The sequence below is a fragment of the Lacerta agilis genome, chromosome 6 (assembly GCF_009819535.1).
Source record: "Lacerta agilis isolate rLacAgi1 chromosome 6, rLacAgi1.pri, whole genome shotgun sequence".
Classification (NCBI taxonomy): Eukaryota; Metazoa; Chordata; class Lepidosauria; order Squamata; family Lacertidae; genus Lacerta; species Lacerta agilis.
The window spans coordinates 77781185-77806934 of NC_046317.1; the positions used below are offsets into that span (position 1 = coordinate 77781185).

Sequence of the window (25750 nt, forward strand, 5' to 3'; positions counted from 1 at the left end):
AAAGAAGGCTGATTGCCGGAGAATTGATGCTTTTGAATTATGGTGCTGGAGGAGACTCTTGAGAGTCCCATGGACTGCAAGAAGATCAAACCTATCCATTCTCAAAGAAATCAGCCCTGAGTGCTCACTAGAAGGACAGATCCTGAAGTTGAGGCTCCAGTACTTTGGCCACCTCATGAGAAGAGAAGACTCCCTGGAAAAGACCCTGATGTTGGGAAAGATGGAGGGCACAAAGAGAAGGGGACGACAGGGGATGAGATGGTTGGACAGTGTTCTCGAAGCTACTAACATGAGTTTGGCCAAACTGCGAGAGGCAGTGAAGGATAGGCGTGCCTGGCGTGCTCTAGTCCATGGGGTCACAAAGAGTCGGACACGACTGAACGACTGAACAACAACAACAACAACAACAACAACAACAACCTAGGGAGTGTTTCACCTAGGGAGAACCTGCTCACTGCCTCTGAGATTGGGTGGTCTGGCTTCCATCCATAGGGACAACATCCAGTATGTGCAAAGCGTATATGTGCTCAGAGTACAGGTTGAATACATGGCCAAGGATTTAAACAGCCTGTGGGCCTTCCCACCAGTCCACACATGTTCTGCCAGTCACAATCCATCAGTGGTACTCCAAATATATGCTATTAATAATAGCTTTGTTTAGACAAGCATTTCAAGGGTTCAAGGTGCTTCACGGATAATTGTACCCATCATTATTGCAACAGCCCCAACTGTTAGGCCAGGACCATTATTGTCCCTACATAGGAGGTATGCTAAGTATATATAATGGTTTGTCTAAGGCCATGGGCATAGCCAGGAATTAACAGGGGCAGGGAGGACACCCACCTGACCTGTTCCAGAACCGAGCTACCTGTGACACGAAGCCACACCTATCACTCAGTCGGGTTGTCAGTTGCATCGCTAGAATGCACCGCAACATCAACGGGGCAATGGATTCAAACTACAAGAAAGAAGATTCCACCTAAACATTAGGAAGAACTTCCTGACAGTAAGAGCTGTTCGACAATGGAATTTGCTGCCAAGGAGTGTGGTGGAGTCTCCTTCTTTGGAGGTCTTTAAGCGGAGGCTTGACAGCCATCTGTCAGGAATGCTTTGATGGTGTTTCCTGCTTGGCAGGGGGTTGGACTGGATGGCCCTTGTGGTCTCTTCCAACTCTATGATTCTATGATCATACAAGTAATAATAATAATAATATTTTTAATATTTATACCCCGCCCATCTGGCAGGGTTTCCCCAGCCACTCTGGGCGGGTCCCACAACAGAACACTAAAACAGAATAGAACTTCAAACATTGACAGATTCCCTAAACAGGGCTACCTTCGAATGTCTCACAAGTGACCTCAGTGAGCATTTCAATTTTAAATATTCTGATTATTTCTACTTTGAGTTAAATATTATTTGTTTACTTGATTTAGGGGGGGGGCAGCTGCCCCCCCACCCCTGCCCACGTCCATGTCTAAGGCCACCTATTGAGTTTTGTTCCTGAAATGACATTTGAACCCTCGCTGTTGGCCCCTGCAGGAATATTACCTTGCGAGTATTTGTCTGCAGATGGACCATGCTCACATTGTGGTACCATGTGTGTGAACCACTGCCTTCTAGAGCCCTATCTGCAACTGCTGCAGTTTGCATCCTTTAGCTGCCTCGGTCGCTCCATGCAGCCCTGAGATTATGCCAGGTATGAACTCTACTTAACCAGCATGCTGCAAAGCTAAAGATTGCAAAACATTGTACACGTCATATGTTCTGTTTACTTCCTTACGTAGATATCCCAATGGCCAGCCTTGTCCAGCATCCCGTTCTCACAGTAGCCGGCCAGGAAACCAGAGAGCAGAATGGGAGCACTAGAGCAACTCTCCCCCCTCCTGTGCTGCCTCCAGCTATGGAGGGGAAAAGGAATAGCCAGCTAGCCCTCTCCATGGATTTGTATAATCTTGTTTTAAAGCCATCCACGTTGGTGGCCATCACTGCCTCCTTGGGGAGCGAATTTCATAGCTTGACGATGTACTGCATGAAGAAGGAAATGATGGTGGCTTCATGGGCTTTGAGACAACCCCTGGGAGAGATGGCTGTTGCTTCCATTGTACCCACAGGGAGTTGAAGCTCGGAGTAAAACAGCCCAAACTGGCATTTCCTTGCGAGTTCTTCCCTGGCTACAAAACATTCCTCGTTTACTTCAATGGAGAATGCAGCTCCGTGCCTTTATTTTTCTTCCATTCTACATAGATGTCCCTTGACTAAAATGAATTGAAATGAATAGATGTCCCTCGACCGAAATGAAATGTGCATATGCTGTTCCCACATGTGCAGGAAGAGCATATGCACATCAAAGCCAACACAAGAGTCTGAAACAAACAAACAAAAATACTTCCAGTAGCACCTTAAAAGGTAAAGGTAAAGGGACCCCTGACCATTAGGTCCAGTTGCGGACGACTCTGGGGTTGCAGCGCTTATCTCACTTTACTGGCCGAGGGAGCCGGCGTACAGCTTCTCTGAGTGGAACAGAAGTCTTCTAACAACTCTCAATGCCTTTAGCTAACTAGGGATCCCAGGATTCCTTTTGAAAGCCATGACTGTTTAAACAGGCATGATACAGCTTTAAGTATATAGCGCAGATGTGGCCTCATCTCCTTTTCAAAATGTGACGCTATATATACTTAATCTTGAAGTAGCTGGCATTTGTCTGTTTCAAGAAGAAGAAGAAGAGGAAGAGGAGGAGTTTGGATTTGATATCCCGCTTTATCACTACCCGAAAGAGTCTCAAAGCGGCTAACATTCTCCTTTCCCTCCTCCCCCACAACAAACACTCTGTGAGGTGAGTGGGGCTGAGAGACTTCAGAGAAGTGTGACTAGCCCAAGGTCACCCAGCAGCTGCATGTGGAGGAGCGGAGACGCGAACCCGGTTCCCCAGACAATGGAGTACGCATCTTGGGGGGGGGGTGAAGTCAAACCGCTGCTTGCAGGCTTTTTCAATGGGTGTTCTGATCATATGCAATTTCACACAAGTGCGCAATGACCTGAAATGAAAGCCCCACAAAAGGGGGGAGTTCGCTGTCATAATAATAATAATAGTATTATTATTATTTACAATAATACAACCATTATTATAATAGTCATTTTACATGTGTGAGCATAAATTGACACAACTCTGATATCAGAAAGGGCAAAATTTAGATAATATTTCAGTGCCCTCAAGCACTCTGTTGCCAACCTTAATGTGGCCATTCTTGAACTTCAAAGGGAGACTCCAGAGTGAAAAGACAACTTATCAAGAAGTTCAAATCTATCACCTGGGGCCTGAGTTGAGATAACTGACATTTATTTTCTTTTCCCATTACATGTTTCAAAAGGCTTAAGGATGCCAGGATGTTTCTGTTATCAACACCGCTTTGTGAATTATCTCTGTCATTATTTTGCATACGTTTAAGATAATTGTCAGTTCGCTGCCGTTTGCATTTCACACTAATCAGGGTTCATCTAGCTCAGGGGTGGCCACCTTCCAAGAGACTGTGATCTACTCACAGAGTTAAAAATGGCAGTGATCTACCAATTGTAGCCCTTAACAGTTGTCAGTAGGTTTAGCACACCTATCAGCCAATCACCCATTCCCACCACTCTTCTGAGTAATACCCATCCCCACCATCTCACTATATATAAGGGTCTGGTGACTTCTGTTTCTGAAGAAGTGTGCATGCACACAAAAGCTCATACCAATAACAAACTTAGCTGGTCTCAGAGCCTAGGGCTTGCCGATCAGAAGGTCTGCGGTTCGAATCCCTGTGATGGGGTGAGCTGAGCTCCCGTTGCTCGGTCGCAGCTCCTGCCAACCTAGCAGTTTGAAAGCATGTCAAAGTGCAAGTAGATAAACAGGTACCACTCCGGCGGGAAGGTAAACGGCGTTTCCGTGTGCTGCTCTGGTTTCGCCAGAAACGGCTTAGTCATGCTGGCCACATGACCCGGAAAAACTGTCTGCAGACAAACGTCGGCTCCCTCGGCCAGTAAAGCAAGACGAGCGCCGCAACCCCAGTCATTTGCGACTGGACTTAACTGTCAGGGGTCTTTTACCTTTACCACAGCAAGCTCCTTATTCTCTTGCATTCACCACTATACACAAACGTAACAGATCTGGTTGTAGTTTTATCCCTGCTCCAATACAATCACAATTTGGGAGTAGAGTACTTGTGTGCCTGCTGTATTTTCCAAAAGAGAACCTAACCATTCATGGATAGATAATTTGAAATTCTATATAGCCTGAACTCTGGAGCTTCATTTCCATATTCCTTTCATGTATACTATGAATTACAAATAACCAAACTCTCTTGAAGGGCAGAGGTATACTGCACAAAATATTACTGGCGGGGATCAGAGTGTACTTTTTGTTTTGTTTTTCCTTGATCAGTTCACATTAGGATTCTATTAATGTTAGCAGTAATCTAAATATGGAGAAGTGTACAGCCAGGAAGACATTACTGCACTAGCTGTATTCAGAGAAGTATGCAATGTTGTATTTAACTGCAAAAAATCTTATGTAGGTGCACCCATGAAAAATAGGCCATACTGTACATGTGTCCATATCAAAGTGCTTCTGAAGTTTTTTGCCTATCTCATCCCAAACGAACATTATTTATTAAAAATTTCTGCCTTGCCTTTGCATAAAAATGCTCAAGGAAGCTAAAGACCAGCCACAATTCCTATAGAGGGATAGTAATTTTCCAAAGCAGTGCAATTATGAATTACATAATGTGGTTCAGGACCTACCTAAAGGTCCAAATCGAAGGTTTAGCGCTGCGAGTGTGTTTTTTTGGACCTCTAGCAGTTATGCCATAGGGCATTTTATGCTGCTTAACATCCATATGAAGCTGTTGAGAATAGTTATTAAGAGATTTGTGGTCAGGTGCCATCAGTATGCTGATAAAATAAACATAGCTCTATTTCTCCACAACATCTGAACCACAGGCGGCTGTGCAGGCCCTGGACCAGGGGATGCTGGGAAATAAACTAGGCTTGAATCCTGGCAAGATGTAGGTTTTAGGGATAAGTGGCTCTTGTGTCTAAGAAACTGGCTGATTTCCCACCCTGGATGGGGCAGCACTCCCTCTGAAGGAACCCCCACAGCCTGGCGACTTGCATGGGGGTTTTCCCTTGGGAACCACACTTCAAGGGATGTTCAATGCTTGGGAAAACTAGAGCTGGCAAAGTGGTTGTTTGTCGCCTCCCATCCATTGACAAGGACAGGAGAAACAAGGCTGCAGTTTGCAAGTGTGACTGTTTCGCTTTGCTGCAGTTGCTTGCAAAATGTAGTTTTGTTTCTCCTCTGTGCCATATGGGAGAGGAAGAAGCAAGGCTGCTTAGCACTGGGTTTGGGTCCATGAGAGGCAGAACCACACCGAGCACTAAATAGGACCTGCCTTCCCCACATCAGCTCATGTGGTAGGGGTGTGATCCTGCTTGGTCCAAATGCACCTAATTTAAATACATGGAGGAGCAGATTGAATGGTATTTTCTGTTGCTCTGACTTATGCACATTGGAGAGGAACAAATGCATTTGATCCACCTACAAATTCCCTGGGATGCAACGTGCAAATGTGGTCTATGTGCATAGAAATCTAACATGCATAGGCCCATTTTTTCCCCAGCAGACATGTGAATCTTTAAAAAATGAATATAATGTTAAAGAAGGTTGCAGATAGCTTACTCCATTCAGAGGAGGAGGTACTCACCCCACACATACCCAAAATTTAAACACAATTTAAATGGAATGGCTTTATTTTTTAATAGTAAATATTACACAGTGATCATTAGTCACATTTAATAAATAATGCCGCCCGAATTATATGCACTGTATTTTTTCTTCAAATCAGAAATTAGCAATGATTTTCTATATATAGCCACAAGAAAACTTAGCAAGATTCCACTATCCCATATAAAAATAATTTATTCAGTCCAATGCAAAGGTATATGGAATGCTAGGAAGATTCTCTTTAATAAATTATGTAGTTGCAAACAAAGTCAACAGTCCCTTTAAAAAAGCAACTATTTCATTGCCTCCTAATTTAGATTCGCCATAGACTCTGTCCACAAATGATATAGGTACCTATTAAAAAAACAGAACACAAAATTATTTTAGTTTTAACATAACAAGTTCAAGAAGTAATAGAAAGAAAAAAGGGCCACTTCAGCTCCATCTAGCATCATGTCCAGAATAAAATCTACTTTGGTGAGAAGCAGGGGCATAGCAAGGTAAATTGGTACCCGGGGGCAAAACATTTTTTGTCCCCCCCCCCAGGCATGGAAAGGTCAGGTGGTACCTGCTGCGGAAAAATTCTTGTCAACCCCCCGCCTTGATTCCCCCCCGCGCAAAAATTGTTTTACGTTATTTCATATTTTCTTAAAAAGGAATAATAAGTAATAATAATAAAAACTTTTATTTATATCCCACCCTCCCCGGCCAAAGTTGGGCTCAGAGTGGCTAACATCAGATACATAACATTGGTATAAAATCAAACAGTAATTAAATTACCTCCTAAAAATATCTCAAAATCAAATTAAAGTCTAAGTAGATGGGTTTCCACAGGGTTAGGGTTGGGAACAGTAAGTGTTCTCTGAACTGAAATTTCAGCCTTCATGACATAGGAAAACAGCCAAGTGAACAGCTATTTTGGTGGAGGAGGGTCAAGATATTAACCAATATGCATGAAATTTCACATATAGCTATATAATCCCTAGTATAGTAAGATAAGACCTTCGGAGCAGGCATTAAAAAAAAATTCAAAAAAATTTATTCCTTGATAATTTGTCACCCCCTCCATTATGGAACCCGGGGCAGCCCGCCCCCTCGCCCCCCTTGTTACGCCCCTGGTGAGAAGGTATGAAATAATGGCAGCTATGTTATCATAGCCATTTTCACTCTCAAAATCTAGTTCTAATCCAAAGCATCTCAGCTATCATCTCCTGTAAAAGCATGTTCCTAGTGTGCATGACTGGATCTTGCATGTGGTGGCAGAAGCACCAATGGCTCAGAAGAATAGTTAGGGCTCTCCTTTCTCCTTGTGGTTAACATGGTCTTCCAAGCACTGGCTGAAAGTTTTTCTGTTCACTCAGGTTTTTGACAGCATTTTAATCTGATGATTTTCTGCAGCAAAATGTCCTGTTATGTTATTCTGTCTGTTATGTTGTTTTAATGATTTAAATTGTTTTGTTGTTGTTTAAAAAAAACATTTATTGAGCTTATATATTATCCTTCATCCTGCTGGACCCCAGGATGGAGTACAAGAAAACAGTATAAACACTAGATTAGAACAATGACATCAGCAATTACAGGAGACAGAAAAAGTAATTAAAGTGGGCATAAATAATTACTTCTCTGGCTTACACTCCACCCACAAACAGCTGGTGAAAAAAAGACTCTTGAGAACAAAAAGACATCAGTGAGGGATACACCTCCAAAGAGAGGGAGTTACACAGATCTGGTGGCACTGCAGAGGGGGTCCTATCTCACATCACCACCCAATGAGCCATATTTGTTGATGTGACCATGAGAAGGACCTTCTCTGCAGGTGTCGAGGCCTGGGTGAGCAGATATGGGGAGAGGCCCTCCTTCAGTTTGTATGTTAAAGTCAAGGTCTTGCAAACAGCCTGGCAAAAATATTATTAAAACTCTTTGTTCAAAAGGCAGGGTATAAATCTTTTAAACAAAGGGAAAAGCAGAGAGAAAATCCTGTTCGGCTTTCTTTTCAGCATCCCCATCTATGTGGTGGTGGGTTTTCCATATTGCAACAGAATTCATCACCATCTCAACAGTAGTTAAATAGTGTTATATCTGCAATTAGTGTTATACTTCCAAGGGATACATACTTGGGCTACAATCCTACACACACTAGCCTCAGACAACAATTACCTCTTGTAGCACCTTAAAAACCAGCACACTTTATTCTAGCATGGTTTATTATCAGATGCATGAAGTGTAAATTCTCAGTTGCCGGTATATATGGCTGTAAATAGTGGGATAAGGGGGAAACAAAACGCAAAAAGTACAAATACCGGCAATTCAATTGAGAGCTAATATATGCACATTAAGTAGACTGACCCTTTACAAAAGCAGTGACAGGTGTTATCTGAAAGTAACACAGTACATCCACTGAATGCAGGAAATATTCAATGATAAACATGCATAGGATAACACTGTTAGGGGAATTAGCACAGTCCAATGAACAGAATACTAGACTTGATCTGGAGAAGCATGTGAATTCATATGGCCCTGAGAAAGTTACTACAGTGGTACCTCGCAAGACGAATGCCTCGCAAGACGAAAAACCCGCTAGACGAAAGGGTTTTTCGATTTTTTAGGTGATTCACAAAACGAATTTTTTAATGGCCGTGACTCGCAAAACGAATCGTCTTGCGCGGTACCACTTTAAGAAAAAGCCGGAACCTGCTGCTGCAAGGAGAGCGGCAGCAGTGGCGGGAACCGGAAACGGCAGCTCGCCTCCTCCCACCGTAGAGGCTCACAAGTTCCAAGGTGGAGCAGCCGAGCCTACCCTCGGCTCCCGAGCCTGCCCTTTGCTCCCCGCAAACCCCAGAACACTCACCGCTCCGGGAGGGAGGAGGTAGGTCCGGCGCCATTTTAGCCTCGGCTTCTCCCTTACTGCGGCCCCTGCTCCCCACACCCAGCTTTCTCCTGCTGCCGCCGCTCACCCTGCTTGCTCCGCTGGCTTCTCCCGCCGTGGATCCTGCTCCCCGCTTGCTCCCCTGGCTTCTCCCGCCGTGGATCCTGCTCCCCGCTTGCTCCCCTGGCTTCTCCCGCCGTGGATCGTGTCCCCCGCTTGCTTTTCTGGCTTCCCACTGCGTTCCCTGCTTGCTTTCCTGGCTTCTCCCGCCGTGGATCGTGTCCCCCGCTTGCTTTTCTGCCTTCCCCCGCTATGGATCGTGTCCCCCGCTTGCTTTTCTGGCTTCCCACTGCGTTCCCTGCTTGCTTTCCTGGCTTCTCCCGCCGTGGATCGTGTCCCCCGCTTGCTTTTCTGCCTTCCCCCGCTATGGATCGTGTCCCCCGCTTGCTTTTCTGCCTTCCCCCGCTATGGATCGTGTCCCCCGCTTGCTTTTCTGCCTTCCCACTGCGTTCCCTGCTTGCTCCGATGGCTTCTCCCGCCGTGGATCCTGCTCCCCGCTTGCTCCCCTGGCTTCTCCCGCCGTGGATCGTGTCCCCCGCTTGCTTTTCTGCCTTCCCCCGCTATGGATCGTGTCCCCCGCTTGCTTTTCTGCCTTCCCACTGCGTTCCCTGCTTGCTCCGATGGCTTCTCCTGCCGTGGATCCTGCTCCCTGCTTGCTTTCCTGGCTTCTCCCGCCGTGGATCGTGTCCCCCGCTTGCTCTCCCCGCTCACCGGTCGCTCTGCCGCTTGCTCTGCCGCTTGCTTTCCCCGCTCGCCGGCAGGAGGCTTGGACTTTTTTCCCATAGGAACGCATTGTTTAAATTTCAATGCATTCCTATGGGAAACCGTGCTTCGCAAGACGAAATTTCCGCAAGACGAAAAGACTTGCGGAACGAATTAATTTCGTCTTGCGAGGCACCACTGTACCTCTCATCTTGAACACCTTATCTGTAATTTGGGAACAATACTAACCTACCTCACAGGGCTGTTGTGAGAACAAGAGAGGCAAATTGTTACTGTATATACCTTCTAAGTGTTAAATAAGATTACCAGTAAGCCTAACATGCATTTTATTTTTGTAGCAAACATATTGAAGTGCTGCTCCTTTAATAACTTTTGCACATGGTTCTAATTCAGTAGCTAGTCATTTAAATATAGTAAACACTGATTTGCAATGCTTTAGAACACCAGCTATTTTCACTATACTGAAGCAGGAACTTTAACATTCCAATGTGTAAGACTATATGTTAAATAATACCCAAGGGCCCAAACTCAGACGGTGGAATCTACAGAAAGTCTGGCTAGGTACTCTCAGTTGGCATACTCAACTAGAAATCAGCTGGCAAGCAGAAATGGAAAAAAACCACGCTTCCCACACACATGCAGCTCTGCCAAACATGAGTTGCTGCATCTCTAGGCAGTAGTTTTTTTTTCTGCCAATGGAGAGCCAAAGGCAAAGGCTTGTCTAGTACATTTTCAGTTGCTTCACAGACAACAAGGGCACAGTCTTGAGACAGAATTGCTAAAGAATCTGGGACTCCTACTGGAGGCTCTTGCCAGTGCAGGAAAAAGCAGCTTGGAAAGTAGTGGAATGAGACAGTCTAGAACGCTTATGCTAAAAAAATAATAATCTCATAAAACATGTTTGTTTTCTTAGCAGTCTTGTACCTGTTTGGGAATCCTAAGAAACCAAAAAATCAGTACAATTTTGAAATCAGTGATTAAAATCAGTGCAGTTCTGAAAGGTTCAGTCCATTATCTTGATTCAAAATGGCATCAAATGGTATCTAAGCATAGATAAAAACCTGCTCCTTGATGTCAGGAACCATCATGCAAAATTTGGTTACAAAGGATGAGATTCAACTGCCTTGTTCTGCTACTGGAAGCCAGTGCAAAGACTCCCATTAGTGCAATGGGGTTCCCCCGCTCCCTCTCGTACCCCATGCCTCCCTCAAATCCACTCTGGAGGATTGGGAGAATGCCCAGGACAACACACTGGGGGAGCCAAGGGGAGATCATTCCATAGGGCAAGCAGAAATGGAAGGAATGATTTCCTTAGAACTACAACTGAATTTCACCCAATATTTTAAGAGATGTCCAAATGCATAGTGAACAAACAACTTCCCAAAATACAACAAAGACTGGCCACCATGTTTGTGTGAGGGTGCCAAGAAGAGATTTTCATCTGCAAAAGCAGCACCCACACCTGCTGTTGTTTAAAGCTTGTTAAAATAAGTAATGACTGTTGAAAGTTAGGTACATATTAGGTAGACATTTGTTAATTAGGGCTTTCCAGTGTACTATGGCATAGATAGGGATTAACTTTTATCCCTAATTCATTATTAGCAATTAAGTTGACAGTCCAAGTCTACATAGTTGCTGGAAGGTTGGAGAGAACTAACTCGTAGTTGCACTGTGTCTGTATAACTGATCTGAATTAGGGGTTATGACTGGAGATCATTGGATTATTGGCCCAATTAAATACATTTTTGTGAACACATGGAACTCAAGCAGGTACCTGTCTCAGTACAGGATGTTAAACAAATTAAATATTCACATTTTTAACAGCAATTACCACAAGCCTACATTTGTACGTCGCTGACTGCCAAGCTCCTCACCGCATTACATAATTTGTGTAATTTCTGTCACAATATTTGATTTAGTAGTTCTCAGGCTTATTACACCTCCTGGGCCATTTTGCAGCTGTTAGCCAATTATTATTCTATTATCCGTCAGGTAAATTTATAATATGTAAAATGTAGTGTTTGCGAAGTAACATTCTTTACCTCTCCAACAGAGAAACCCAGTTGTCTGGCCCGGACAATCATTTCCATCTGGAAAACATATCCTTTTGAGATGCACTTCTCCATCAATTTTTGTAAAACATCTTTTCTATATAACCTACAGAGCAAGTACATAAAATCAAAACCTCTTGAAATATTTCTGTTATACAAACACTCCACAATTGCAGTCTTTACTCCCAAAATTAAACAAGTTTTACCATTTCAATCTGTGTCTGACTTTATTATCCGTTTCAAATTGACCATTAATTTAATATTGTCAGGGAACTGTCCTTAGCTCAGCGCAGGGTGGTGGAAGGGCTCTTGGGATGTTACAGAGAGCCCCGGCCCCACCTGACCAGCAGCACCTCCTCTTCCAGCGGAGGAAACAGCGAGGTCACCAGCGGGGAGGGGCAGGCAGCTTTGGGTCTTGAGAACAGAGGCTCTGGGGATGTTGGAGAGACCCTGCACTCCCCTCACTCAGCGGGCAAGGAGGGAGACACACCATTTCCGGCGCCCCAAGTGTGCAGAGGGGTGAAATGCAAGGAGGGGAGGCGGAGATTTGGGATACCTAAACTCTTATGTTGGGGTCACAGCCGGAAGGGGCCACTCCCGGATTCTGTGAGTGACTGATACAGACATGAACGTGTAGCTCTGCACTGTAAATAGCATGCACAATAAACCTGTTAAAAGACGGTTTGGAGTCTTGCCTGGCTACTCGCGAGCAACCACCCCAAGGACCTTACAAATATATTACTGCTCATCTTTGAAAGCTGAATGCAACTCTAAAAGCAACACACCTGAAGCTGCCTGTTAAGTCGGATGCACCTGGCTGCAGTAGAACTTGAGTGAGGAAGTTGGCGCCACGGCTGCCAGGAAAGATAAGGAATTTTGGTAAACATTCGGAATCCAATGCTGAAAAATCACGAACTGTTCTATAGAGGGATTTCACTATAATAACATTGGCCGATGTCAATACAATTTGGAAGAGTTTCCAAATACAATACAATTTGGAAGAGTTTGCTAATTCACATCAAGCCAAGAAAAGAAGCATGTTGAACAAAAAAGATTTATCTATCCCAATTTGTAAATTGTTTATATATTGCCAAACACAACAAGGAGAATTACAAGAATAAAAGATAATCAAATCTCTGCCCACAGGTTTACTATCTACAAAGTAGGATGAAAACAACAAAAAATGCTATTACCCTAGGACCAAGCAAGAATGAAAGACTAGTCTGGAACAGTACAAAAGAATGAGGATGAGAGTTAATAACATAACTCAGAATCCTCTTGTGTGGCTTTTTCTATCACAGACCTTGAATGATGGAAGAAGTAGCTACCAACCTGATCAATTTTCGTTTCAAATCCCACCCATGCACGCCTCCATTTCCTTTATATCGCGTTCCAGACACAATGTCAAAGTTACCTTCTTTCTGTGTTCTACATAAAAATTTGAGAGGAAGAGGGAAACACAATTACATTAACAAAAATCTATTAATTTCCAGTAATCTAGGTCCAATTTAATACAATAAATTCATCTTAAGGAAAGCACTTAGTTGAGAAGGGGTGGGAAAGGGTCCATTTGTGACTGATGGGTCTAGGAGGTTGTAGTAAAAGGGAGTGATTTCAACTGGGAAACTAATCCCTTTTAATTCTTCCCACCTTAAGTTTTGCCAGTTTATGAGGACCAGGCAAAAATAATAACAGAAGAAATAATCAACATTATAATAATTTTCTTTGTTTTACTATGCCTCCTCCAGTCCCCCACTGTTTCAAGCACACAAAACACTTGTTTCCATAAAAATAGCGGAGAGAAGGGGGTGGGGAGCAAGACTCAATAAATTTAATCACTTTCAATTTCCACTTCTTCATATGTATCAAACGATAACAAGTTTGAGGTCAAGTCAAGAGGACAGAATAAGACAGAAACAGACCCGCCAACTACCTCCACAAAAGGATGCCTACAAGCAAAGAAAACCCTGAATTCTCCCTTCTCTTGTGACAATGGCAGTGCCCCCTAGAGGCAAAAATGATTCTTGCTCTTGCATTTGAGAGTTGTACTTTAGGTGTACAAGAATCCAATACTGTTCATAGTTTACATAAAAGTTTACCTGTTGCACAGTTTTTAGACATCATTCTGGGGCAGTATACTTATGAAAACCTAGCCTTAAAAACTTTATTCACCATTCTGGAGGAAAATATTTCATAACTCATTATTTTTCAGAAAAACTCAAAAGCATAGGCAGAATATGTTCCCCCTTGCCACCACAATTTTAAGAGGTTTTTTTGTGGGCTTTCACACCTCTGTGCTGCTATCCTTGTGAAGTTTGGCAGGATTCTGACCTTGCTGCAAACTTTATCCAATTCTGGTCAAAAATTAAAGTTTAGACTCTTCTTTTCTGATTTCTTTCATTGTTCAACCTATTGCCCATTGCTAATGTACCAAATGTAAATGCAGGCAGGACAAAGCATCTGTTTCACATGAAAAAGGTTGCAGGTTCATTCCCCAATATCTCCAGTTAAGATTGGAAGTGATTTCTGCCTGAAACCCTAGAGAACTGCTGCCAGTCAGTGTAGAATATACCGAGCTAGTTGGAGAAATAGTTTGAGTTGGTATAAGGCAGCTTCCTATGCACCTGGGCAATAAATGTCAAGATCTGACTGAAATATTTAAAAAGATACTAAAAATATTTAAAATACTACCCACCTGATGAACTCTGGAATGAATTTTGGCTGAAACACAAAAGAGAGATGTGGGAAAATGAAAATATACTCCAGCTCAATGCAAGTTAAATAAAGAAAACTCTATAAAGGCTAAAGAAATGTATGCACAGATACAACGGAAACACTTACATGGTGTGAGAGGTCAGCATCCATAATAATAATGAAGTTTCCTGTGGCATGCTTCATTCCATGAATGTAAGCACTCCCTGGTGTAAATGATACAAAAGCAAGATCTGTCACCCACATTCAGAATCATGTATGATTCAGCTTCTCTTTAAAGTCAACATATGGATTTTAAAAATGCCCTACATTTTTATTAAATGGCTGCTTGATCAATCTGCAATCCACTCCAGCTTGTCCCGGGCAGCAGTTAGTCACACATGCATGGATTTCAATCAGCTACTACAACCCCAAATTGGGGATAAACAGTGTAATTTCGTGGTTAGAGAAAATTATGTAGGTCCAGCTTATTATTTAATTGGGGTTGTGATATGTTGAAGGATGCTGTTGAAAACCAACAAATATGCCTTCCTACTCCCAGAAAGGTATATATACATATGTAATTTTTTTCCAAGTTTCCAACACAACACGCCAACCAACAGAGTTAAAGGTATGATTAAACTTATGCTTTTTAAAATAGTAAACCGCCCTGGGAATTCAAGGTCGGAATATAAAACTTGTAAATCCTCAAATTAATGAATACTTACCCAATCCAAGTTTCTTTGCTCTGGGTCTTAAAAGCTGTAACATATCAGTGGAGGAAATGAGTAACAGATTAATTGCATGAAATGATCAATGACTGTAGGTTTTTTATTATTATTTCAGCTAAATATTAACATTCACACAGTTGCTCTTCTCTCAGATAGGATTGCTACACTTCCATATTTACAGAGCAACCTGCCTTTAACATTTGGATTACACAGACATTAATTCAGATCAAAAGAGTTATAGAATATAGAGCTGTAAACCAAGTTTAGAAGATATGGTTTGCTGAAGATGGGTAACAGAGCTGAAGCTGACTGAATCAGCTGTGCGTGGTGCTTTGTAGTCCTGACTTTGGGTCTTTGAAGTCATTGTGATTTCAGGTGATTGACAGATGGTCAGCCCACCCACTTGTTGATTTCAGCCCAAATAGCCAAAAAAGTCACACACACCCCTTAGCCTAAAGTATGGCTCACCACCAAGCACTTCAAAATACAGGTAAGGGAGGCTTGACTAGCAGGGTTAGAACATAGACCTGCCATGCATCTATGCTCTCTTTGGCGCTGAGATAAAAACTGCAGGGGCTTAGTGCGAGTAAGCTTGTTCATTATCAGAAATATGTATTGCATGATTTAAAAATCATGCATTTCCAATTTTTCTTAGCAACACTTCATCAAGAGGTATTCAGCAGCATATATACAGTACCTTTAAGAACTTAATTCTGCCAATATGAGTGGGCACAGTATCAAATGGATGAAAATGTATTGGATAATATCCAAATGAGTCACAATCAGAGTAGAACCCATTGCAATTAACGGACAAGTAGAGTCCACTGATTTCAATGGATCTACTCAGACTACAACCAACATTGAATATCACCCACTGTATATGCAGCTGAAGAAGCATTGCTAACACCGCACCTGGATCCTCTGCTGCAGAGGTGAACATGACAAACTTTTCTGTGTGTCACAATGCAAAAAGTATGGGGAAAGTGGTATCTGGTAGATTTCTCACAGACAGCTATTAGAGCATCCTATGAGGTCAAGTAATGACAACTCTAAGAATTAGCACAACTTTATAAAGTGAAAATTAAAACTGCATCCAAATATGCTAATTCAAACTACAGTACTCCCAATGTTGCTACCCATGTTATCAATCTGAATAAACTGGTAAACAATTCAGTGTTAAGAAAACAAATAATCCATGCGTTCTAATTTCATCCCTTAATGCTAATAATGTTATTAAGCACTAACATTAACAAGTCAAGGCAAAAAATAAACATATGACTCACAATCTTATCAGATCCATAAATCTTTATCAACTGTTCAGCAACTTCCTGTGTCCCATCAGGACTTCCATCATCTATTATTATAATTTCGAAATAATTTCCACTGAAAAAATAGAGAATTACATTTTAAAGTTAAAGTATATAAAGTATTATGAAAGGGGGTAGGGGAACAGAGAAATAGCCAATGGTTCCTCATAAAAGGTAAATGGTGTTATAAATTCTATTACAGTGCACTCGCCTCTCAAAATGGAACTGAAATGCTTCATAGTGCCCTTGCTCCAAGTAAATACCGCAGAGTAATGGTAGGGTTTGCACTGTTGATCAGTGTTGGTTATTCATTTCATGGGTCACAGTTGCCTCAAGCATTTGCCTGATTCAGATACTGAATGATTAGAATCCTAGAATTGAAAGGGACCCCAAGGGTCATCTAGTTCAACCCCCACAATGCAGAATCTCAACTAAAGCATCTGTGACAGATGACCATCCATCATCTGCTTAAAAACCTCCAAAGGAGGAGAGTCCATCACCTCCTAAGGGAAGCAGTTCTTAATATCAAAAAGTTATTCCTGGTGTTTAAATGGAATATCATTTATTGTAACTTGAATCCATTGGTTCAAGTTCTAGCCCCCAGAGCAGGAGAAAACAAGCTTGCTCCATCTTCCATAGGACAGGCTTTTAGATATTTCAAGATGGCTATTGTATCTCCTCTCAGCCTCTTATTTGGGCTAAACATCCCCAGTTCCTACAACTGTTCCTCATTAAGGCTTGGTTTCCAGGCCTCTGATCATTTTGGTCACCCTCCTCTGCACATGTTTCAGCTTGTCAATAGCCTTCTTAAACTGTGGTGACCAGAACTGGACACAGTACTGGCCTGACCAAGGCAGAATAGAGTGGTACTATTACTTTCCTTGACCTGGATGCTATACTTCTGTTGATGCAGCCTTAGCTTTTTGTGTATGTTGCTGCATCACACTGTTGACTCATGCTAAGCTTGTGGTCTACCAAGACCCCTAGATCCTTTTCACAAATAATACTGGCAAAGAGTAGTACCGGTATTTCACAAATACTACTCCAGATGTCCCATTCAAGAGATCTGGCCCTTAAAACCAGCATTCCAAATAAGTAAGTTACTACTCCATAAATAAAGCTATCAGATTGGATTTTGGCTCTTGATCAACACGCAATAATGTGCTTACAGCTGGTGAAAAATCATGTTTCAGGAGAAGTTGCTGGCAATCTACACACCGCTTGCTCTGTCTGTGAAAACAGACTGAAATTTTTCACCACAGGCAAGAATCCAAAGACTTCTTAATGAAAACCTACAAAATCCACACTCTTTATGCTTACTCACTTACAGGTACACATAAACTGGTCTACAGATTGCATTGACACAGTGGTTTAGAAGGTGATTAATAAATTGATTTTCATAATAATATAAGAATGTCCCTGGAAAATCACCATCCAGTTTACATGCAGATAGGGGGAAATAATGTTTAGGTTTCACTCCTATCCTAGACACACTTGCTTGGATGGAAGTCTCACTTGGACACGAATGAAAGTTTACATCCAAGTAGACACGCATAGGCTTGTGCTGCCAGGCTTTAATCCTATGCACACACTCCACTAAGCCTGAAAACCCCATAGGACACAGTGAGATTTACAGGCACAGGGCTGCCCTGCGAAGTCCTAGCTTTTCTAAGACAACAAACAAAAAGTCATGTTTCAACATATTCTATGGGGGCGTAATGGGTCTGACGCATGCTTAAAACCCTGTTTATAGGATGACGCCCCAAAAAACCCGAAGCAGATACATCTTTTACCCTTGGAAACTAAGGAGACCCAACACCATCATACCCTTACTTCGGGGTACATATACCACAGATTCATAACCCCCAACACCTTTAAAACGGCCTCGGGAGAATAACTTATGCCCACGATATGGAGGATTCTAATTTGCAACGGCGACGATAAGAAACGGATCGGCGGGGGTCTTGAAGATGGGGCTAGTTATTCCAGATTAACTAACGCGGAGTACAGAAACGGGGCGGATTTTTTCGGGGGGAGCTCGTTAGCATTAGGGGCTTTTTTGTATACTGTATAGTTAAGTCGCTGAAACGAAATAGGTCCCCTCCCCTCAGTCACCTCTGCTCGAAACTCCTCACCAGCAGCCACACAATGAGCGGCAGGTTCTCGCGCTCGTTGTAGGTGGGCAGCAGCACCGAGTATTTGTCCCGGGAGGCGGCCATGATGGCGGCGGCAGACGAGGCGGAGGAGGAGGAGGCGGAGGCCTGGCAAGGGCCGAGCCGACGTCGCCTGCGTGCCAACCGGCCGCCTCAGCTCCGAGGAAGCGGAAGAGGCGAGGCCTCCTCCGCCTCCTCCCTCACAATAAACACCCGCGGCTCGCCGCTGAGGCGTTTCTACCCTCTCCGTGAGGTGCTGAGGTAAATCATGGCGGCGGGAAAGCGCGCTGAGGGGAGCGTGTTGGGAGGCGGCGGCGGCGGCGGCGAGTCCCTGGAGGCGGAGGCGCCAGGCCCTCTTCTCTCGCTAAGCCGGCTGGACATCCGGCGCTACTCCCGGCAGCTGGTTCTCCCGGAGCTGGGCGTGAGCGGCCAGCTGCGGCTGTCGGGATCCTCGGTGCTGGTGGTGGGCTGCGGAGGGCTGGGCTGCCCCGTGGCCCAGTACCTGGCGGCGGCGGGCGTGGGCCGCTTGGGCCTGGTGGACCCGGACGTGGTGGAGCTGGACAACCTCCACAGGCAGGTGCTGCACCGGGAGAGCCGCCTGGGCACCCCGAAAGCGCGCTCGGCGGCCTCGGCGCTGGGGGAGCTCAATTCCCGGGTGCGCTGCGTGCCTTACGAGCTGGCCCTGACGCCCAGCAACGCCCTGCAACTGGTCCGAGACCACGACGTGGTGGCCGACTGCTCGGACAATGTGCCCACCCGCTACCTGGTCAACGACGCCTGCGTCCTGGCCGGGAAGCCCCTGGTCTCCGCCAGCGCCCTCAGGCTTGAAGGGCAGCTGGTGGTGTACAACCACCGAGGGGGCCCCTGCTACCGCTGCCTCTTCCCCAAGCCGCCCCCTCCGGAGACGGTCACCAACTGCGCCGACGGTGGGGTCCTGGGGGTCGTGCCTGGCATCCTCGGTACCCTCCAGGCCTTGGAAGTGATCAAGATCGCCTCTGGCATGGGCTCCACGTGCCACGGTTCCATGCTGCTCTTCGACGCCCTGGAAGGCAGGTTCCGCCACATCAAGCTGAGGCCCAGGGACCCCAGGTGCGCCGTGTGCGGGGACTGCCCCACGGTGACCACCCTCCAGGACTACGAGGAGTTCTGCGGGTCATCGGCCACGGACAAGTGCCGGGCGCTGCACCTGTTGAGCAGCGAGGAGAGGGTGTCAGTAGAAGAGTACAAAAGGGTCCTGGACAGCCGGGCTCCTCACGTGTTGGTGGACGTGCGCCCGCCGGTGGAAGTGGACATCTGCCGCCTGCCACATTCCCTCCACGTGCCCTTAAGTAAGCTGGAAGGAGGAGACGAAGGATCCCTGAAGTCCCTGCGGCAGAGGATACACGAAGCGAGGCAAGGGGCGGGCGACGGCACAGCTCTCCCCCTTTACGTGGTCTGCAAATTGGGAAATGACTCTCAGAAGGCTGTGCGAATATTGCAGGGGTTGTCTCAAAATGGACTAGGTCCCATTTCTGTCAAGGATATCAGGGGAGGGCTGATGGCGTGGGCTAGCAAAATTGATGAAGAGTTCCCCCAGTATTGATGTTTTCTAAGAGCGATAGCGTTCTGTTTTTATTCCAAGTGTTTCACTGATTACTGTTGCCGCTGAAAATATTTGTAATAATCCTGCAGAAGCCTTTTTGGAATATATGAAATTTCTTTTTTAGGAAAAAAGTTGTTATTAATAATAATAATAATTATTATTATTATTATTATAAAAGACAAATGTGTGTGCGCATCAATTTGTTAAAAAGTCGTATGGGATTGTAGCCAATGCTAGTCATGGTCAGAGTAGACCCAATGAAATTAATGGACATCACTTGGGGCTTTTAATTAATTAATGGATCTACTGATGAGAAAATCTTAGATGCAACTCATGGCGTTTCAGAAGAATTGCTTCCATAATCTGGTTTATTTACATCTTTACTTTTGAATTTGTAATGTTTACTAGTATTGCTGCTTGTCTCAAGCTGCGACAAAAGCCATATCTAGGCATATATCAGGTTCTATCTATGTATCATCAAATACATTGAACATCACCAAACCAGTGAAATTTGGAAATGATATTGCACTTTGAAAATGGCAGTCTCCTCTTCACTTTTCATTATCTTTTCCCTTGTGTGTCTTTAGTAATTATTTTGCTTAACAAAGCTGAGAGAGTGCAAGTATTGTGCCTTGTTAAACTGAGAGAGAGTACTCTTCAATTTTCTCATGTACCAGTATTCCTTCTTTCCCTCTTTGCTGCATCCCACTGTATCAGTTTGGATGCCATTTGCTGTTTCTATATCTTGGATAATATTTGCTCCTGAGTCTTATTGGGTGTATGGGGTTTACATCTTATATACGGTATATCCTTTGCTTTCCCCCACACACTATTGCTGGGAGCTTTTGTTATCTAGCACTTCATCTCTTCCTTTAGTTCAAGTCTCTCCATCTTTTCTTTATGACCTACTTGGTTGTGAGTTATAAAATCATGCGAGAGAGGCATTCCTAAATAACTTGGAGGAAGACATTTATATAACCAATAACTTGAGGTTTCCTCCCTCATATCTGGTTGAACCCGACTAGTAGTGGATTTCAGAAAGAGCCGTTATCTGTACAACAAGAAGATGGTGTCCGTTGTGTACTGTACTATTCATCTCCTTGTCTGTACTTCTGTACTGGTGTGCAAATTTCCTCTGGCATGAAGTTCAAAGCTCATATGTTTACTCAACTAACAGATCTTGGGAGAATGCTAACGGAACATGTGTTTCCTCAGTGCTGCAAAATAAATACATAAAAATAATTTGGCACACTGAACATAGAAAAAGCAATGCAAATGCTTGTGAATACATTTATGTGTTCAGAGTTCATGATGTCAAACAGATCTTGGAGATTTGGGACAGAAAACAGCTGTGCAATAAAGGTCACAATAGGAGGGAGATTGAGAGCCATGTGATTATTGATAGTTGAACAGATACTGTCCACACTCCCCCCCCCCAATATATCTTTGCAGACACAGGCATTAGAAATATGAATATGAAAGCTGGAGTTTGGGGAGTCCCTCTCAGTTGTTGCTTGCTATAGAGTTTATTATTCCCAAATCAACTTTTTTTTTTAAAATCTGATTATGAGTTTAAATAGTGAACTTTTACACAGTGACAACTTTAAAACATTCATATCCCACCTCAGTCACAATAATTCTTGAGGCAGCTGACAATATGGAAGCATGCCGTAATCAATAGAATACTACAATAAAATTTAAACAGAAAAGCATATCTAGTCTTTTAGATTGAAGTACTGAGCACCATGCATGCTAATGGCACTGGGTCTCCTGTTATACAGTATTCCTATACTGTTATTGTCCCCTTTTCATACATTTACTAGCTATGACTGTGATCCTGTTTCTTTCTAAATGAAATGAAATAGGGCTACTTTTTGCAGGGTGGAGTGCATGTGTACTAGAAATTCAGTCAAATCTATTTTGGACACTTTAGATTAGGGGTTTTCAACCCTTTTGAGTTCACAGCTCCCTTGACCAACTACATTCTTTCTGTGGCACCCCTGTGGGGCTCAGGAGCCCAGTTACCGGTACCTGTATGTCATCCCTTGCCCGCCAAGCTGGCAGCCTCTCACCCTTTTTCAAACACCCTCCCTTGTGGACTGTTCCCTCAGCCTCAATCTCCCCTCTCCTTGGGAGTCCTCCAGGCAACTGCCACAGCCATCCCTGGTCTCTAAAACACCTCAGCTCCTGGCAACCCAAGCCCCGGAGGCACCATTTGCCTGGGGAGCTTGTAGCCAGGGCTGCTGCAACAAACAGTTGTGCAAGTCTTTGAAAGGCAGGGATGGGAGTGGGCGTCAGAGGAGGGAGGAAAGGAAAGAGCAACAGAGGCCAGTGTTGCCTGCGGCACACCTGACCATCATTCAAGGCAGCCCAGGGTGCCACGGCACATTGGTTGAAAACCACTGCTTTAGAGAACATGATAGTGGTATTTAGCCAAGCTGTGGGAGATTAGGGGAAAATACAAAGTGATATGGATGGTACCTGACTAAGTCATCTTGGAGTAGATCATTATGATCAGTGGACAAGTTAATTATGACTAACTGAATCCCATGGATTTCAGTGTTTCTACTTGGACTCTGACTTGGATACCACTCTATATGGCTTAACTGTAAAATGGTTAATGTTTCTAACAGCTTTAATAGGCTGTGATATTACACTCATTCTTTCTTCCTCTTAGTGCCCTTATCCCGCATGCTAGAGACTTGACACTTGCAATTTTACAGTTGAAGCTGAGCATACCTTACACACCCACCCCTCCCCATTATCTGTCTGCATGACCTTAGATGAATGCTAGGATATGTGTGTAATAAATAGCATAATCTCAACAGTCCAATCAGTTGATCTTGCTAATTTAGACATTTGTGTAATTAAATGTCTAGGTTCAAGAAACATGGCCTAGCTAGGTTGCAACTCAGAATTATGTTGCAATCTTAGATTTATATCACTACAATTACATTCCTGAGAAACCATTGACTCTTACGGTTGATTTGAATGTGTGTTTTCATGTTCGCTATTGGCATTCGTGCTTTCCATATTACATTTTGTACCTGTAGATCTACACTGGCGGTTTCTACAGACTTTTGCTACAATGTGGCTAATACCACCCATTGTGCACATCTTGTAGCAAGCCTGTACCTCTGCAGTAAATTCCTTGGTAATGACTGGCAGACCAACTGCATTACAAAGATATCTGCAAACATGCCATGAAGACTGGCAACATCAACCCTGCCATGTGGGAATTCCCTGCAGACGACCGCAGTGCCTGGAGACAGGCAGTCAGGTCCTGCATCCATAGTGACCAGAGAAGGAATGACTGCAGCACAGAGTGCAGAGAAAATAAACACCATTGTGCTTCTGCAGCAGCACAACCGGATGCCTTCCTCTGTGACAGTTGGTTCCTCCTGGTTCAGCCTCTACAGCCACAGCAGGAACTGTACCCTTCCAGCTGTTTGACTTCACCCCAAAAGGCGCACATCTCCATTATCTTCCGGGACAGACGGATGGCAGCAGCCGTGACTGGCAGTAACCTGGACACTTCTTAGTGTGATTCAGCCCACACATGAGCTGGCTCTACGTGTTATGGCTGTTGTGTAAAACCCTCGCATACACACTTAACAGCAGATTTACATCACGGGAATAGTACAATATGTAAATTGCTTGTAGTGAAATCTAGTGCAAAGTTGCATTTTAAAGTGCACAGTTAAATCAACATTTGCTAGGTGGCGCTGCAGGGTAATACATGATTAACTTTGCATGGCGGGAATCTCAATACAGTACACTGGATGAGAATGAGCGGCTTCGTTTTAGACAGTTCTTTTGGGAGGACTGGAATTTTGTGCAAATCATATAAAATCGACAGCAGCAATTTGGTATGTATAATTTAGCAGTTCAAAAGCAACACATAGCCTAATGACAGGATGCAGACAGTTTAAAAAAGAGAAAAGAATGAAGCAAAAAGTTTCTGTGTTGCCTGCATTCATTTCAAGTGTGGTGCTGCAGGTGGCCATGCAGATTTCATTAAAATGAATGAATGGTGCTAAGTAGCACAGGCACAATAGGATCACAAATGCTGGTTAATTTTCAGGCCATTGGATATTCAGGATGCTTCAGTTCATGTCCCATTAGGGGAAAAATTGTCCTACCTAAAATCGCCCAGTACTTAAAGCATTTTAGTTTTTAACTTTCAAAGAAAGTTGGGGAGGTTTCTTAAATAATAAGATTGTTTGCTGTATGGATAACCTTTACCACAAAATGTAAAGAATCAGATTTTCATGTTGTGCCCTTAAAGCATCAGGATTATAAATCCTGATTAAAGTACTAATCCAGGGGGGAAAGGCGAATTGAGCTTTCAGAGCGTTCGTTCCCCCCCCCCCAATTTCTGGAAAGATTTAGTATATAACTCAAGCATTACTGACAAACATTACTGACACACCTACAGATCTTAAATAGCTAAAACAATTCTTTTGCTCAGTTTCTGACAACCTTATCATCCTGCTTTATCTATCTGTTACAGTGCACAGTTGATCTACCAGGCTTTGAGGTTAGTTTCAATGGGACTTTTCCCTCTTTCTGGAATCTCTAGTATCCATCCTTCTGGGGATGCTAGCCAGATCCAAGACAAAGCCACAAACAGTGCCCATATTCCTACTCCATGCTGATTTGTGCCTAACAATAAAATGACATACAAAACTATACCTTAAGGATGGTGTGTGTGGCACCCTCTTGCTGAATTCCTGGACAGCTGAAACTATACTAATTGCACCCATTCTCCCATTACTTCAACTTTGGCCCAGACTCCACCTTAATCTTCCATTGATGAACACTTGCTCCTTGCTCACATATGCCTCATGCCAGGCTCTGGACCCAATGAACTTATTCTGTTCCTGCTCGGATTCCTTGGCTAGAGCCGTTTCTAATGCATCACTGCTGGCACAAGGAACTTGCATGCGGGCAACAGGACTTCCTCTCTTGCACCTTCAAAATAAGCTCTGGGGGTTGAGGAATGAACACTAGGAAGAAGAAATGGAAGTCCCATCATGCCCATGGAGCTCCACTGCGTTATATTGTAAATTGTCCTGTGATCTTTGGATGAAGGATGGTACAGGAATTTTAACAACAACAACAACAACAACAGGATACAACCACCTAGTGTTCGACCATTGCTCCTTCTCTCCTTTCTCCTCACAAGTAAATGCCAAGATGTGATGCATACTAGGGTAAATTCCTTATCCCTTCCCTGCTGCTCTATAAATTTGTACTGCTGAAAACCAAGCTGCTTCCTGCACATGCATTACTCAGCATAATGTACTTGTGCAGCTAACTGTGAGCTTTCCCCTGCTCTCAGTACTTCTCATACAGCAGTGGGACTAGAAGTCCTGATTTTATTGAAGTCAGCTGTAAAGGTTCTTTTGATTCCAGTACTGCTAGTCTATAAAATCCAGCACCCCATGAGCCTTGTTAACAGATAACAATGCTGTCCTCGGGAACGGTGTAGAAGCGAATGTTCAGCCAGCATGCTCACTATAGGCAGCATCTGAAAAACATGCTGGATCTCAAAACAACAAAGAGGATCGTAAAAATTATGCACTTTCATATACACTCCAACAGGCCTAGTTTTTTCGTTTCTCTTCCCGATTCAAGTACTTTCTGTTCCTTTTTTTTCTCATTTGGGAAACAGCTGAGGATTTCTTTCAAAAATAATGTTTGCTCAAATATGTAGTACAGCTGCCGCTCTTGGGGGCTCAGCTCCCTTACCACGTTCCCTAGAAGCTTCATCTCAGTTTGACAGATGCACCTTGACCCCAGTGCACATTGTGAAAATAGACAGA

General features: G+C 43.8%; 2 protein-coding genes across 2 annotated transcripts; one reads left to right on the forward strand and one right to left on the reverse strand.

Annotated features, from left to right (window-relative positions):
* Positions 1 to 5766: 5766 nt before the first annotated feature.
* DPM1 (dolichyl-phosphate mannosyltransferase subunit 1, catalytic) lies at positions 5767 to 18452 on the reverse strand. The gene is made up of 9 exons (XM_033153545.1): positions 18303 to 18452; positions 16164 to 16263; positions 14878 to 14911; positions 14300 to 14376; positions 14154 to 14179; positions 12791 to 12886; positions 12244 to 12312; positions 11450 to 11564; positions 5767 to 6112 (listed from the first exon to the last, which is right to left on the reverse strand). Exons 1-9 carry the CDS (start codon positions 18404 to 18406, stop codon positions 6008 to 6010), a joined length of 726 nt encoding a protein of 241 aa, XP_033009436.1. The 5' UTR covers positions 18407 to 18452; the 3' UTR covers positions 5767 to 6007.
* Positions 18453 to 18527: 75 nt separating this feature from the next.
* Positions 18528 to 20032, forward strand: MOCS3 (molybdenum cofactor synthesis 3). Its single transcript, XM_033153544.1, has one exon. The coding sequence runs from the start codon at positions 18609 to 18611 to the stop codon at positions 19920 to 19922; it is 1314 nt and encodes a 437-aa protein (XP_033009435.1). The 5' UTR covers positions 18528 to 18608; the 3' UTR covers positions 19923 to 20032.
* Positions 20033 to 25750: the final 5718 nt, after the last annotated feature.

Bases quoted from the DNA above. Each gene is read 5' to 3' on its own strand.
- DPM1 (XM_033153545.1), bottom strand. From the start codon at position 18,406: ATGGCCGCCTCCCGGGACAAATACTCGGTGCTGCTGCCCACCTACAAC. The intron at 16,264-18,302 runs GTGACTGAGGGG...CTATTTTTTCAG, and splicing joins GTGAGGAGTTTCGAGCAGAG to TGGAAATTATTTCGAAATTA. The intron at 14,180-14,299 runs GTAAGTGTTTCC...TTTGTGTTTCAG, and splicing joins ATGCTGACCTCTCACACCAT to CCAAAATTCATTCCAGAGTT.
- MOCS3 (XM_033153544.1), top strand. From the start codon at position 18,609: ATGGCGGCGGGAAAGCGCGCTGAGGGGAGCGTGTTGGGAGGCGGCGGC.